The sequence below is a fragment of the Grammomys surdaster genome, unplaced genomic scaffold (genome assembly GCF_004785775.1).
Source record: "Grammomys surdaster isolate TR1022 unplaced genomic scaffold, NIH_TR_1.0 341, whole genome shotgun sequence".
In the NCBI taxonomy this organism is placed as follows: Eukaryota; Metazoa; Chordata; class Mammalia; order Rodentia; family Muridae; genus Grammomys; species Grammomys surdaster.
The window spans coordinates 620,025-636,364 of NW_021604760.1; the positions used below are offsets into that span (position 1 = coordinate 620,025).

Here is a 16,340-nt window from a genome sequence, read left to right on the forward strand (position 1 = left end):
GGGGTTGTGTTGTAATGACTTTGTACTAACATCACTTGATTTGCACTTCTGTCTCGTAATAATGGACACAGGCTGGCATGGTGGAGGACCCACATGTAATGCAAAGTGTCTCCAAGTTCTCTCCACTGCTTCCTGCTCACTCTGCAGCTCCCAGTCACTAGCCTCCTGTTGTTCTGTCTGCATGAAGCAAAAATGTGACTCATTGCTGCAGAGGCTGAGAGCTGCAGCAAAGGGACAGGGTAAAGAGACGCCATTACTCATCTGCTGGGGCCTCGTCCTGCTCAGTCACTTTTAGCAAGAATGCCTAGGATTGTCTTAGTTTAAGTTTTTAGCTGTCATTTTTCAATGAAAGCCAGTATATGCAATAAATTAGGCCAGATAACATTCTTTATAAACCATATAGCATACGTACTAGATTTAGACTTTCTAATTAATGCTGGAGAGCTATATCAGTTAAAAATGATAACTCCTCCAAATAAGGTATTTTAATGACCTGATCCTGTAAACTAGGATCACTGAGATTCCCAAACTTCATCGGTTACAGTCTTTGAACAATGAACAAATAGAAATTTCTAGATGGAAAAAGGTTTCTCACTTAATACCAAGATCTTCAGCAAATGGTAAGGTCAAAAGTCACATTAATAAAGACAAACGTTCTTTCAGAAGTGAATTGGATTAAATGGCCATTACCTTTCAGCTTAACAACTACCAAAGAATGAGTAATAAACCAGAGTGAGGTAGAGCCTGTTAGCTCAGAACTCCTGCACGCTGTCCACAGCCTCCCTGAGGAACGGCTGTGTGGACTGCTCTGCCGGGGCTCAGCCGTGTCTCCTGACGAGACCTTCACTGCTGTATGCCATGAAAAACAGCAGAGAAACCTTGGCTCCTTGCCATGTACATGTCTTGTGTAAGATAGAAGGAGTCGGGAGACAGGCTAGCAAATCTTACATACAAAGGACCAGACAGTAAATGTCCCTGCCTCTGCAGACTCTGTGGTTCTCTCTTGAGGCTACTCAGTTCCCATTGTGACACAAAAGTAACTACATAATGTGTAAATGAGCAAGCCTCACTGTGTTCCAGTCATCATCTTGGGGACTCTGAAACTGCAGTTTCATGTTGTAATTTGTCTCCTACCCCCAGATGTTTAGAAATGCCCTCTCTGATTCACAGGCAGCACAAAGCTAGGTGGTGGACTACATGTGGCCCCAGTGTGTACTGTGCTAACCCTTGTATTATGTACAAAAGTTACTTTTCCTGAAATACTTGCTTTTCCACAAAAGGTATATATGGTAAATGATACCTCGGAAGTGAAGCATCTGGAGTGACATCACTGTCACTCTGCCACTGGGTTGGTCTTGTGTGGCTTTGTGGAGCTAATGGAGTCTGCGTGGTGAGTGTTTGTCACCATTGGGTGGTGCCACCACCCTTGCAGTTTGAGGAAAGACTACAGATTAGACTATTCTTAGGGGAGAGTAAGGTAAATGCACATTGGCTTATAAGAAATTCATTCTAAGGCTAAGGAAACAAAACAGTTTCCCATTTATTGCTTCAGACTTTATAGAGGATGTCAAAATTGTTCCCAGGCCCGAAACAAGGACTATTGGAATGCTGATTCTCCAGTGAGCAGAGTCATTATCACATGGATTAAGACACATCTAATGCTAGTGGAAAATGTCCTCGACCAGTGATGTTTCTTATTGCTAGTTGGATATTTGGCTGATCTGCCTGCTGTGTGACAGTTCCTTCTGGGAAGTCAGACACCCGTATTGAAAGGATATGGCTAGTGTGAATGAAGTTAAGGCAGAGATGAGCAGCAGGCGCTGCGGTGGGCCGCAGCAGGTGGACAGGAGACGCCGAGCTTAGTACACACGCTTCTTTTTTAAGTAGGTTTCTGTGTAGCTCACTCCCGTGTCCTGAGGGTGCTGGCCAGCAAGTTCTACTGAGCCTCCTTCTGGGGAAGAGGTGAGATAGGAGGAGCCTCGCTTCTCATTCCTCAAGGAGGACACCTGTGAGAAAGTCAGTAACGATGTCTGTGAGAAAAGCCTGCTATCCTGAGTTGGTGTAAGTACAGAATCACAGAATACCAAAACTGTGAAGAAATGGAAAACCATCGTTGTCACAGGAATTAAGACTTTCAAATCTCTGTAGAAGTCACCTCTGGAGAGCCGGTTCAGTTGAAGAGCAACCTTCTGGCATGCAGGAGGCCCTGTGCTGTGTCCCAGCACCTTGGTCAGTCTCCTCTAGAACATTCACAAACTACAAACTGGACCTCTGAGTCCTCACCTCAATTCTGGGATGTGGGAGGAGGAAACTGGTCCTGTTCACACCCAAGTCAGAAGAGCAATGCCAAGCGTGTTTCTGATGGAGGAGGCAGGCTAACAAGTAGGCCCAAGTGAGGAATCGTGTTAAGTCTGCCTAGCAACCGGGTGCAAGAGCTTGTTGAGTGGTGTCAGGGAAATGATAGCACTATCAAGAATAATGGGAATCTCAACACTTTGGGACCCAAATAATGAGATCTCCAGGCTCCCTTCCTGAGTCTGCAGCCTAAGGTTTCCTGAACAGGCCATAGTAAGTGGGACAATGACATCGTACAGCATAGCCTGTGACCTTTCCCTACAAGTAAGTGTGAGGTGCTTGCTGAGGCTGTTATATAACCCAGATACAGTGTGAGAACTGCTGACAGTCAGCTTTCCAACACTGGCGAGTTCTCACATACAGTGTCTTTGAGTCCACAACTGTCACTTTTAAAACCTTAAAAATGGCTGCGTCATAGGGTCAGCCTTTGTCCCTCCATCATCCTGTCATCCTGCCAAGAGACATGAGAGTTCATGGGTTACTCAGTGGCATAGCCCTTGGTTGCACTGGGTTTCAAAAAACCTAAGACCCTCCCTCAGCTGGTCCTCTTGGTCTAAGGCAGTGGTCCTCAACCCCTGGGTCAGAAATCCTGCATATCAGATACTTATATTACAGTTCATAACAGTAGCAAACTCATAGTTAGGAAATAGTAACAAAATTTTATGGTTGCAGGTTACCAGAACATGAAGAGCTGTATTAAAGAGTCATAGCATTAAGAAGGGTGAGAACCACTGCCCTAAGGGATTATTATTCACAGAGCTGAACTACTGACTATCATTGGCTTGGAAACCGTGGAGGTGGGGGCAGGGAGGAACACAGATGAAACTAGTCTGGCCTTCAGTTGACACTTGCCAAAGCAAGCAGCTGTTCCCTGGCTGACTCCCACTGCTGGGCCCCGGCATCTCTCCCAGCACCTTCATTTAAAAGATCCTTCCTGGCTGTTCCACCTTAGCCACTAAAACAGCGAACCATCAGCCCATCCTGTAAATGAGATTTTCCCAAACATGAGGGGTGTCTTAGGGTTTTACTTCTGTGAGAAGACACCATGACCAAGGCAGTTCTTATAAAGGACAACATTTAGTTGGGGTTGACTTAATAGGTTCAGAGGTTCAGTCCATTATCATCAAGGTTGGAGTATGTCAGCATCCAGGCAGACATGAGACTGCTGGAGCTGGGAGTGCTACATCTTCATTCAAGGCAGACAAGAGAAGACTATCTCCCACGGGGCTAGGAGGGTCTCAAAGCCCATCCCCACAGTGACACACTTCCTCCAACAAGAACACACCTACTCCAACAAGGCCACACCTCCTAGTAGTGCAACTCCCTGGGCCAAGCATATTCAAATCACCACAAGGAGCAAGATGCAAACACCTTTTACAGTGGACAGAACTCCCCTGTACCTCTCTCTCCATGCTGTATGGTAATCCGAGTTTCATCCTTTTCTTAAAGCAAGAGCCTGAACTGTTCCCTTCTAGATCATCTTTATTTTCCCAAACCGGGGAGACACTGGGTGTTTTCATTCAAATGGTTCTAGGTCATCCAGAGCCAACCAACAGAGATGGAAGGGGCGAGCATGAATGTCAGAGTTGCACAGACCATTAGCAAGAATGGGAAATGCCATTGTGGTTCATAAAGCAGTGGGAGAAGGCTAATTCTGATACAGTCCATCAAAGATGGCCAGCTTTGTAGGGATTGGTGAATGGGGAACAGTGGTAGTTGGGGTTTTTGAAGCAAACATCATGTTCTGAGAAAAACAAACTTGTAACTAAAAATGGCCACAAAGAGGAAAAAGGCATAAGGAGCAACTTCCTGTCGTCTGTCAAGATGTGTAGGCTCCTATCCCTTCACGCCCTTCCCCATGAGGTCTCAGGCCCGAGGCTTTACCTACAGTGAGATGTGCACTTAGCTTTCCCTAAACCCATATCTGAGGGCTTTCCTCAAACACTGGAGAGGAGTCCATTGGAAAAGGCACTTGACATCTAGAGTCATGACCTGGGTTCTAGCTCTGGGGGCCACACAGTCCTCTGCCCTCCACAAGAAGGCTAGGACATGTGCCCTTCCATGTCTGCGCACAAAATAAGTATTTTTAAAAATTTCAAATGCACTTTTAAAAAGAGTTCATTCTGGCCCGATGATGTACCCAGCTGCAGGTTTGGGAGCCAGTAGCTCATCCTGAAGATGCAGCACACCCAAACACCGTTCTAGGACAGCAGGGAATTTAGAGTGTGGTGGCAGATACCTTCAGTCCCAGCACTGTAAGGATGCCAGCTTTCAGGAGGCAGAGAGAAATGTCTGAATTTATGGCCAGCCAGAGTACATGGTAAGATCATGTCACAACAAAACAAAACACTGAAAATTGTAGGCTGGAAAGATGGCTCCATGGGTAAGAAAACACTTGTTGCTCTTGCAGAGGACCAGGTTCAGGTCCCAGCAACCACACTAGTGAGCTCACCGTCATCTCTATGCCCAGATTCAAGGATCTGACACCCTTTTCTGGGCTCCACAGTCAGCTGCATCCATGCAGTATAAACACAAGCAGTCTCTGTCTCCCTGTCTGTGTCTCTCCCTGTCTGTGTTTCTGTCTGTCTCTCTGTCTCTGTCTCTGTCTCTCTTGTGTCTGTCTCTGTCTCTCTGTCTGTGTCTCTGTCTCTCTGTCTCTTTGTCTCTGTCTGTCTCTCACACATAAAGTATAACCTGCACTCCTCAGGATGAGGTAAAACTGCCTATCATGATTCTTCCCAGGTTTCTGATCTTTGGAATCACAATGTAAGGCTGAGGCTTCCTGAGTGCTGTAGTTATGACATCACAAACTTTCCACACCAACCTCCCATAGGGGAGCCCAGCATCTTCACTCAGCTAGTCAACTCTCTCACCACGAGGATGAAAAATCCAGAGTTAGTGATGACTGTTGGACTCCTGATCCTCATTTCTTGGGGATCTCAACCAACCACATAATTTGTGACAACATTCTCCCCCACATCCAGACTCGTGATGACCAATAGACAGTGAACATTATCCTGGACCAGCCAGGCAAACTAAATCTTCTCCCAGCTCCCCAAAACCCTTCCCACCCACATTCCTACCCATCTCAGACGGTGACAATTCCATTTTTCCAGATCCCAAACCTTGGGCCATTCAAGGTACTCTCCTGCCCCCAGCAGACTGTTTTCTTGATCACTGCTCCCATCCACCACCATCTCTGGTCAGCCAAGGTCCTCTCAGCATCATCTCTCTCTGCTCTGCAGCTGCTTCCTCACTGGGCTTGCTATGTTCTTCAGTCACAGCTGAGAATAAAATCCTAAGTACACACAAGGGCCTCTCGCCCTCCCTTTGCTCCTTTAACATGGTATGCAAGTTTGCCTCACGCATCTCTGCATTTGCTGTTCCTACTTGGAGGACTGTATAACACAGACAGCTGTGCATTTATAGACTCATACGTGCCCGGAAACTCACCTGTCAAGTCATTGTGTCACATTTTTTAAAAATGAAAATCACCCTGAAAGTCTCAATGGCCACAAGCTGTGTATGTTAAACACCTTAAGTTCATTTAATGGTACAAATGGAGTGTCCAGTGTCACACAACATGTGCTTTTGCACTATTTGCCCACTAGGTGGCAGCATTAGGCTCTCTAAGGAGAGACCCAGACTCAAGGCTTTTTAGCTCATTTTTGGGTTTGTGCCCACCTCAACTCATCACACATTCTGTAGCTGATTCCTTGGGTTTGGCGGCCAGCTTCCCAGTAGGAAAGATCCCTGTAACTAGGGAAACACAAGACTACAGCTTGGCAGTGCAAAGACTCTTGCTAGAGAGCCAGGCGGCTGCCCCAAGCCAAGTGTGGAAAGAAAAACCCAAGTCCCGGTTTAATGGTCACAGAAACCAGTGAAGGAATTCCTAAATTATCCTTCATATTACTGAAACTAATGATTATGTCATGCTGAAAAGTCCTTGATAAGGGTTGGTCTTTTTTCTACTTTAATAAAAGGGAGCAGGAAGGAATATTCTATTGTTTTGTTAGACTGTAGTTAGAGGTTATACTCAGGTACTAAATAAATATTTAATAAGCTGGCTCCTAGGGTCCTGTAACATGGACTTCTAACAGCCACCTGATGCAGACGAATCTGCTCAACTTTACCTCAAAATCTGAAATTTCAAACTGTATATATCCAAATTCAGAAGATCTTTCCGATTATAATGCTATTAGACTTTAAAATAACTCTATTTGTTTCTGGCTTCATTATTCATAGTCCACTTCAAATATTTAGGACATGTAGTTCTGGGAAAAATCAGCAACATCTCAGCAGTGAGTACAGTAACTATAACCAGGGAAATGGGGCATGCGGGGAGTGGGGGACACCTTCTTAAGACTGGCTTCTAAGAATCTATAGATTAGAAAACACCAGTTTAACGTGGTTACTGGTACATACTTTGAAACTTCAGAAACACTAAATATGCTTCCTCAATTTAGTATAGTTAAGGTTTGTTTCTAATATATTATAGTTCAGGGGCTGGCAGGATGGCTCAACAGTTAAAAGCCTGTACGCTGCTCTTACAGTGAATAGAAGTTCAGTTCCAAGCACCCATACTGGTCAGCTCCAGATCCGCCACACCCTCTGGCCTCTGCAGGCACCTGTTCATGTGCACACACTCTGACACAAATACACATGCATATGATTAAAAATTAAACACGTAACATATCAAGAGTCCAGTATTTGTCTCTATGCACAGAGCTGTACGACTCTTAGTCTGACTCCAGAGTGTCCCCTCCCTTTGCCAGCAATAGCCACTCTGACTCTTCCTCTGCACTCCCGGGGCATTAATCTTTTTCCTACGATTTACTTACTCTGAACATTGCACATAAACAGAATCATACATGTGGCCTCTTTGGCTTACTTCACTCAGTGTGCTTTTGAGGTTCATCCGCTGAACAATATTCTGCTGTTCATTTGCTTGCTAACTGGTGGACAACTGGGCTTTTCCATTTTGGCTGTTACAGATAATCTACCATAAACATTAACGTATAAACTGGTATATAGACACGTTCAAATTCCCCTCAGCAAGTATCTACAAGGAAAACTCTTAGTCACCTACTATAATAACCTAAGATTTTTGAGGAATGCTAATTTTGACTGACGGTTCACCATGCCTTTGCCCATACAGCTCTTTTTCCTTCCAGTTTCTCTGTGTGGGTCAGCTCATATGACCTACATTCCATGTCCCTTGTCACTCTTGTCCCTGCTGACATCCGCTGCTGTTCCCTAATGAAGGCTTTACTATGCTGACCTGCCTGGTGTGACCCAGCTCCCACATTGCCCAAGGTCTTTCTTTACATGTGATTCACTTTCATTCTTTATACCTTTGTCTCCTAAGTTCAACATCGAGGAGGCCTTATGAGCAGTTTGTATGACCTGCTTCCCCTGTGCATGATGTCTTAGTCAATGTTCTGTTGCTGACATCATGACCACGGGAACTCTCATAAAGGAAAACATTTACTCAGGGTTGGCTTACGAGTTTCAGAGACTGAGTTCCTTATCACCATGGCAGGAAGCATGGCAGAGATGGTGCTGAGGAGTAGCACCATCTGGTTTGGCAGCAGGAGGGAGAGAGACAGGGCCTGTCTTCAACAATTGAAAACCCAAAGCCACACCACTTCCCCCAACAAGGCCACACCTCCTAATCACTGTCAGGAACTGTCACTCCTTAATGATCAAGCATTCAAATCTATGAGCCCACGGCAGTCATTCCTATTCAAATCACCACAACGGGCTACATTTCTTGATTTGTCTGATTTTTTTTGTCGTTATTGAAAACTGAAGATCATTTAAATAAAATGATGTGGTGACTAAAAATGAATCTACAACCCCTCACATCTGTTATTGTTCAGTAGGTTTTTTTGAACGTGTGAAAAGTCAGTTCTCCTTGCTGTGTGAATTGCTGTTATTTGTTAATAGCTACCCTATAGGATTGTAATGCACATTCACGGACATTGTACAAACCTTCTAATCACATTTGACTTGTTCCATGCTGGCCTTGACATTAGGACTGAAAAATAACTATCTGCATGCATTACAAAGTCAACGATGCTGCTGTACTGTTTTATATTAACTCAAAAGGGGAAAACAGTCTTTTCTTCTGCACATTTTACCAGTCCTAACAGTGGCTCTCACTGCTGGAGAATCGAATACACAGAAGATAAAGAAGAGGCCTGGAGTAGCCCTAAGGCTTCAGCACCCAATCCCCAAAACCCAGAGGAGGATGGTTGAGGGTCTAGCATTACAATAGATGCAAATAGTCCAGGAACAAGCAAGACAATAAACACAAATAGTCAAAGAAAAAGCAAGGCACTAAACCCAATTACACTTCCCACGATCACTGTTCCCAGGAGTTCCAACACGCCCAGGAATGTAGGATGCTGAAGGAGCATGGTGGCCACCAGAGCAACGAGTAAGACATGCTGATGCCAGGACAAAGAATAATGCTGACCTGTGAGCTTGCTGAGTGCCCTGACAATGGTGACTGGGAAGCTGTATTGGACATACATTCCCAACTCACCTTTGTTTACTTATACCACTGACGGGACAAGCTGCCTTGCCTCAAGTTTTTAGACCTTGTGGAACGGAGAATTAAAAGAGAAAAGTTATGATGACTCTTGTATTTTTCTTAAAGGTGACCAGTTATTTGGACTCAGTCATGTACTGGTCTAGAAATCAATCCAATATTGGAAGTAACAGTCTTCATTTGTAAGTCTGGTTCTGGACATTTTCAGAGACATATATGGAAATTAGCTGCACTTCTCTATGATGTTATGTTAGCAAGAGATAAAGTTGGGACAGGATATGGATTTCAAACAGGTGTTAGCACATGTGTTAAGGCTCTTTTAATTGTCAAGTTAAAAATACTTTTGTTTCTTCTACTATATTTATTTTAAGTTGCATTGATTGTACAACTTCTAATTATGTTTATGTTTTGAAACCTGGCATGTCAGTTACAGAGCTCTATCAACCAGCTTTTGTTTTAGTGCCCTGAGTATCACAGAACCTTGGTATTCTAAAAATAGCTTGCAAGTATTGGAAGAAATGAGTCAAGCTTTAAGCAGAAGCAAGAGGGTAGTGGGCTTGATTATTGCTGGTGTAATAGCTTTAATTACATAAATTGTTAGCACCACTGCTTCTGCAATTGCTTTGACACAAGAAGACAGCTACTTTTGTTAATCATTTAGCAGAAAATGTTACTAATGTGTTAAATATACAAGAGGATTTAACTAGGCATTTGAAAGAACGGATTGATGCCCTTTACCCTATTCAAATTGTTGGAAGGAGGTTCAGAATTTAAGGGTAAGGAGTCATCTCAAGTGTCATGCCAAATACCACTGGATTCATATTAGTTCTAAAATTTACAGTGGTAGTCATTATAATTAGGAAAAAGTTTAAAGATACTTGCAGTATATTTGGCATAATTCTAACACCTGTCTGGATGGTTTAACTTTGCCTAGTGAGCTTATGAATTTCAAGAATGCTGCTCTGCTGAGTGTTGACACAGTAGATACTGCAGATATAATTACCCATGGCCTGAGGTCAGTATTTCTATTTTGTTCAAGCTTTAAGAATGGCATATATAGCTTGATCATGCTAGCCCTTTTTTGTCCTGGGAATACTTTTATTCCTGCCCATCGTGGTAAAGCTTGTCTTTAACAACATCAGCATGTTGGCAGCCAAAGTACATGACTTGAACCTGAAAATGGACCCCCAGACAGAGTTATTAAATTAACAGGCTGGCAAGCTAAAGATGGGAAAGATTCTGTACAAAGTCTTACCAACCTAAGACAGAAGTGCATTACTTTAGATAATGCATATTCCATGACAGGTAAGGAAGGCACTCTTGTCAGAATGACCTAAGACAGGCTAAGCCTTGTTTATGAAATAAAAAAGGGGAAATATGGAGAGTTTTGGGAGCTTCTTGACAGGAATCTGACATGGACCAAGGACAAAGAAATGGGCTGCTTGGCAGGAATATGACATTGGCCAAGGACAAGGAAGTAGGCTTCAGGCAGGAATCTGACAGGCTAGAACAAAGATCTGACATTAGGCTAGAACAAAGAAATAATTCTAGGCAGGAATCTAAATATCAGGCTAGAACAAAGAAGTAATTTCAGACAGGAATCTAAATTTTAGGTTATAACAAGGAAGTAGGCTTCAGAAATGAAAATGACTTTGGGCTAGGACAGGGAAATAAGCTCAGATACTTTGGTTATCCTGATAAACCCTTAGAAACAGTGATCACGGGAGTGTTCAAGCAATTGGGTTTAATGCCCTGCTTTTTCTTTGACTATTTGTGTTTATTGTCTTGCTTGTTCCTGGACTATTTGCATCTATTGTATTGTTAGCTCCTCAACCTAGAACTGACCTTAATACATGCACATAATTAAAATGGTATAAAAGCAAAAAGGAGGAGGAGGGATGGGATAGGGGGTTCTAGGGAGGGAAAATGGGCAAAGGGGATGACATCTGTATTGTAAATAGATAAAATATCCAATAAAAAGTTTAAAAAAAAAAGGAAGATAAAGAAGCTGCTAAACACCATGTGACATACGGGGAGGTCCAACAATTACTCAACCCCAGACATCAGTGGTGCCAAGTGTCTTGTGACAACATGCACTGTTGTTACCCAGTTACTGTACAGATCATCTCTTTGTAAGTACGACTCCTATACATGATCATGAGTTTCTGACTTACAAGAGGGGACTCTGAGCTCATGAGTTCTTAAGTCTTTTTGAAAAAAAAAATTGGTCATTAGTTTTTCAAGTATTTTATACACCGTTAACTTTATCTCCTCCACTGATATGTACTTCTAGCTGCTCCGTCTGTTCCTGGGGCTCCAAAGAGCCTGCTCACTGGTTTCCAATCTCTCCTCTGCCTGATGCTTCATTGGTGGTGAATCTTTTCTTCCTGTTTTTCCAGTCCCATGTTGTGCCCATCTAATGTAGTCTTTAATATCACAAAACAACTGCTAGGCAGTGGTGGTGCCTGCCTTTACTCCTAGCACTGGAGAGGCAGGGCCAGGTAGGTTTGAGTTTGAAGCCATCCAGGTCTACAGAGTGAGTTCTAAGACAGCCAGAGCTACACAGAGCAACCCTGTCTTGAACAAAACAACCAACCAACCAAAAAGAGAGAAAGAAAAAAAATACCAAACAACTCCTGTCAGTTCTAGAATTATTCAGTTCTTTTAAAATGTGTATCTCTCTGAGATCCCCTATGTGTCCATTATGTCTTTATATTGTTTTCCATTTATGTTTTACTGTCACTGTTTGCTGATACCAACACCTGGGCATTGCAGCTCTCTTTTGTGTAATGTTTTATGTCTGCTGGTACTTTGCCTACATGTATGTCTCTGCACCCCATGTGTGCCTGGAGCCCATGGAGGCCAGAAAAAGGTGTTGGATCCCAGGCCCTGGAGTTAATAGATAGGTATGTGAGCTGCCACGTGGGTTCCGAGAATCAAACCCAGGTCCTCTAGAAGAACAGCCAGTGCTCTTAACTGTTGAGCCATCGCTTCAGCCCCAACTTCATAGTTGATTTTTAATTACCGGATGCTGAGAATGAGAAATGGAAAAAGTACAGACTCCATTATCTTCTTCTGACAAGGACATTCTGTTCTAGAGCAGTGGTTCTCAACTTTCCCAATGCTCAGCCCTTTAACAGTTCCTCATGTTATGGTGAAGCCAACCATGAAAACTTTTTGTTGTTAATTCATAAGTGTAATTTTGCTACTGTTACGAATTATAATATAAACATCTATGTTTTCTGATGGTCTTAGGGGACCTCTATGAAAGGGTCATTTGAGCCCCCAAAGAAGTCATGACCCATAGGATGAGAAAGTTCAAACTCCAGGTCTCTCCTCTATGCTGGGCTTCACTGACTCTCAAGCTGTGGTTCTGGCATCTCCCTCACAGAAGTGGTTCACTGCTCAGCCAACTGTGTTAGTCCAGAGCTTCATAGTGACTCTGGGGCTCCTACACATGTGGTTCCCTCTGTTCCAGAACCTCTCCCTTTACAAGGTCACAAAACATCTTTAGGCTTACTCTGTGAATTCCCAGGCCATAAGACTGCAGATTTTGCATAGAGTCGAGCAAAGAGCCCCAGAGACATGACTGTAATCCAGGGAATTCGCCTTATCAGGACCTGACACCCTCCAGTTTTTAACTGAAGTATTTAACACTTTCAAATAGCAGCAACTTTTTCATATCTAGTTCAGATTCTATCAGGGGTTTTTGCAAATAACTTCCTCATCATTAGAAACAACAAATACTGAACCCTTAAATGGATAGCTTTACTTCAAAGAGAAAGCGTGTCATCTACATCTGACACAACCATCTGTCCCAATCCTAATGCACAAGAGCTTCTGGGAGCTACTACTGCAGCAGCATAAACCCTGCAGTCTGAGAAATCACTTACGAACCATAGAGATGGGAAGGGTTAATTACACCTTTGGCTCTTCCACCTGCACCATGAAGGGACAGTTTAAAGCTTGCCGGTGTGGTAGTAAGACAGAACGTTCACATTGTCTGACATATGCAAGATCGGAAGGACAATCTCAGCGCTGTTCAAGAACTGAGTTGGGATACAGCTCAAGAGTAGCATCCTTGGCTAACACGAGCAGAGCTTTTGACTCAATCCCTTGGTGATGGTGATAAGTGCTTATGCTGTGTGCTAGTTAGTTTTTATCTTCAACTTGACACGGGCTCAGTTACCAAGGAAGAAGGAACCTCAACTGAGTAGCTGACTAGATCAGACTGGCCTGTGGCCAAGTCTGTAAGAGATTGTCTTGACTAATGATTAATGAGGGAGTGCCCAGTATGCTGTGGATGGTGAACTACTCAGACTATCTATATGTATACACACATGCACACATATACATGAGTATATCCATATTCATACGTATATGTATATGTGTGTGTGTGTATATATATATATATATATATATATTTGTAGACAGACAGATAGATATACAGACAGTCAGATATATATAGATGAACAAGTCAGAAAGTGAACACCATTCCTTCACAGTTTCTGCCACCAGGATTCCTCTGTCCTGACTTCCCTCAATAATGGATTCTAATCTGGAAAAGCTGAGGCAGAAAGACTCTTTTCCAAGTTGCTTGTGGCATGGTGTTTATCACAGTAACAGAAAAAAAAAAAGCAAACTAGAATACATCGCAAAGGAAGTGGCAAGTGTTCAAAGTACAGAGATGCAAGGGTCTATCTCAGAACCCGCCCACAGGTGAGCAGCCGTCTGCACAGGCCCCACAAGTGTCAGCGTATTCATCACGATCTAAGAACCGGGTCTGCAACAGCAAAGGAAACCAACTTCAAAGGTCATGTTCAAAATGAAACATTTAGGACAAAAAGGAACTTTGAGGCTTAAAATACAGATTTCATAAACTCTTAAAAATAAATTGTTTCTCCTGCTTTGAAAAGTAAACTTTGTTCACCATGAAGAGAGAAAAATGGACCTATATAGGACTAAACCATGTAAGTATTATTTTTACAATGGATTATGAAGATTATATCATGTCTTTATGCATTACTTTATATCACTTCAAATATCCAAGTTGTATTTACTGGTAAAGATGACATAATCTGCTTGCTCATAATTGAACCTTTTTGTTGTTTCTGGTCTTCACAACTACATAGAATTCATAAGCGATTTCATTTATCTCCAATACTTTAACTTTTGTCCCTTACATACAATCAACGAACAGTGAGCTTATCTATGTCATCACGGAATACATTAACAAAACTGGAACCTCAGGAAAGAGAATGGCTTCCTCATGACATCAGCTCTCTCTCTAAACTAACCACATAACTCATCTTCTGAACATAATTTAGAGTACTTCTCCATGTTCATGGGTTCTATAACTATACATTAAACCGACTGCATGCTGGAAAGAGTTGAAGATCTCTGCTCTTGTATTTTTTTGTTATTATTTGCTAAACAACACAGTGTATTACAGAGCGTTTCCACCACACCAGCTATTATAAGTAATCTAAAGAGGTTTGAAGAAGGAAGGATTTTCCCAGAAAGGCTCCACACACAACACCATACAGGTAAGATCTGACCATCATGGAGCCCTGGAACAAACCTCCTCTAGATCCTAAGGGCTGGCTCTTCTTTTAGGCTATGACTTTGGTATACAGCTGGGCATGGTGGTGCACACACACACACACAAACCAGCACTTGGGAGTCTGAGGCACTGTGATTTTAAGGCCAGCCTCGTTTATCTAGTGAGACTGTCCCCCAAAATCAAACACCCCACTAAAATTAGTATAGGGATACCTGTAAATGTGAACACTTTCTACATCTCTTAAACAACGATCAGGAATGGAAGGTTTTTCCTTGGATTTCTAGGGTTTGCACTCATGTAATACAGAGGGCAGCAGAATTCTCAGGAAAGAGTCAGGAAGTTAAATATTTAACTCTGTAAGTCATGTAGGTCTATTGCATTGGGTATGACAGCACTATGGAAAATACATAGATGAATGGATATGGCTATGTGCAACCAAAAAGATGGTAGGAGGATACCATCTGAGGACCACTAGTAAAGCCATAAATGGTAAGTATTTGGTGTAAAAAAAATGTTAAAACAATTTCTTGAACCTACTCCCAAATTTCAAATGAGAGAGATCATTCTGTGTGTTCTCAACAAATAAAGCTGTCACGATCTAACATGATTGGTGGCCTCAGTGTAGAGCTGGACCAGTTTCTCCCCGTACTGTCCTGACCCACGCATCGTTTACCTGGGCAAAATCCTCAAACGATGGAGAATAGGCAATGCATTTCTCCAGTGCATGCTGGGACTCACTTCCCTGAGAGATTGCATCCAGAATGTTGCTCGCAATTCCAGTCTTCGGTGGTGTGCCTTTACCTGCAGTGGCTAAAGGTGAAAGCAAGACCATTCGGTGACTTGTTAAATTACAAACAGGACAAAACACATTAACTCAGCCTGTTTCAAATACATTGCCAACATGTATTTGTATTTATTTTCTCTGGGAGGAATTACATATCATTTCATTCATTTCAGCAACTGAAAATGGAAGCTTGCCATAAAATAATTATGATAGAAATTTATCATATATGTTTATTATATATGAAAGAATATAAATATATAATAATATAGATATTCCATTCTTTTCCTGTACTGAAAACTGAAACCAGAGCTTCAAGAATGCTAGTCGGGCATTCTACCACTAAACTATATGCCCCATAGACTCTCCACAGCAGTGCTTCTCACCCTTCCTAATGCGACCCTTCAATACACGTCGTGGTGACCCCCAACCATAAAATTATTTCATTGCTACTTCATAACTGTAATTTTTCTACTGTTATGAAGTATAGTATAAATATCTGATAAGCGACCTCCAAATAGGTCACAACCCACAGGCTGAGAACCACTGTTCTACAATGAAGGCACATACAATGCAAATTAAACACCCTTATTGAGGCAACAGTTGTCAACCAGTTTTTAGGTGAGATCAGTATGCTCCAGATACACCAGAAGAATACTTAACTTTTTCTTCGCTTTAGAAAAATTATAAATTAATACTCAAGGGAATACTTTGTAAAATGCCAAAAATGTATATTAAAAACTAGACTCATCATTATGCATTACAGCTTCCCCAGGTTTCCACTACATGTTTACACATGGCGTGTAAGATCAGAGCTTTAATAACACCTGCAGTCACGTGACACTCACTTTTACTTTTTCCGTTTAAAATTCAGCTTCAGAGACTACATCATAAATGAGTGATATTGACAACTCCTCTCTCCTTTTTAAATGTCAGTGTTCCACTCTGTGTATCCAGCCTCCCCTCTACTGGACAGCATTAATGTGCTCTGCAGTTTTTCATTACTGTTTTTGAGTAAGGTAACTCATGCCAACTGAAGGCCTGCTAGATTCCATTTCTGCTGACTGGAGTTATATATCTAGGGT

The 16,340-nt window shown here is 42.4% G+C and overlaps 1 protein-coding gene across 1 annotated transcript in view; it reads right to left on the reverse strand.

Annotated features, from left to right (window-relative positions):
• Positions 1–1,522: 1,522 nt before the first annotated feature.
• Raver2 (ribonucleoprotein, PTB binding 2) overlaps positions 1,523–16,340 on the reverse strand; it is a 79,884-nt gene continuing 65,066 nt past the window's right edge. Inside the window, exons 11-12 of the mRNA XM_028778757.1 lie at positions 15,148–15,284; positions 1,523–2,006 (exon numbers count right to left, since the gene is read on the reverse strand). Coding sequence (XP_028634590.1) covers positions 1,860–2,006; positions 15,148–15,284 — 284 coding nt within the window. The 3' untranslated portion in view covers positions 1,523–1,859. The remainder of the gene's footprint in view (positions 2,007–15,147; positions 15,285–16,340) is intronic.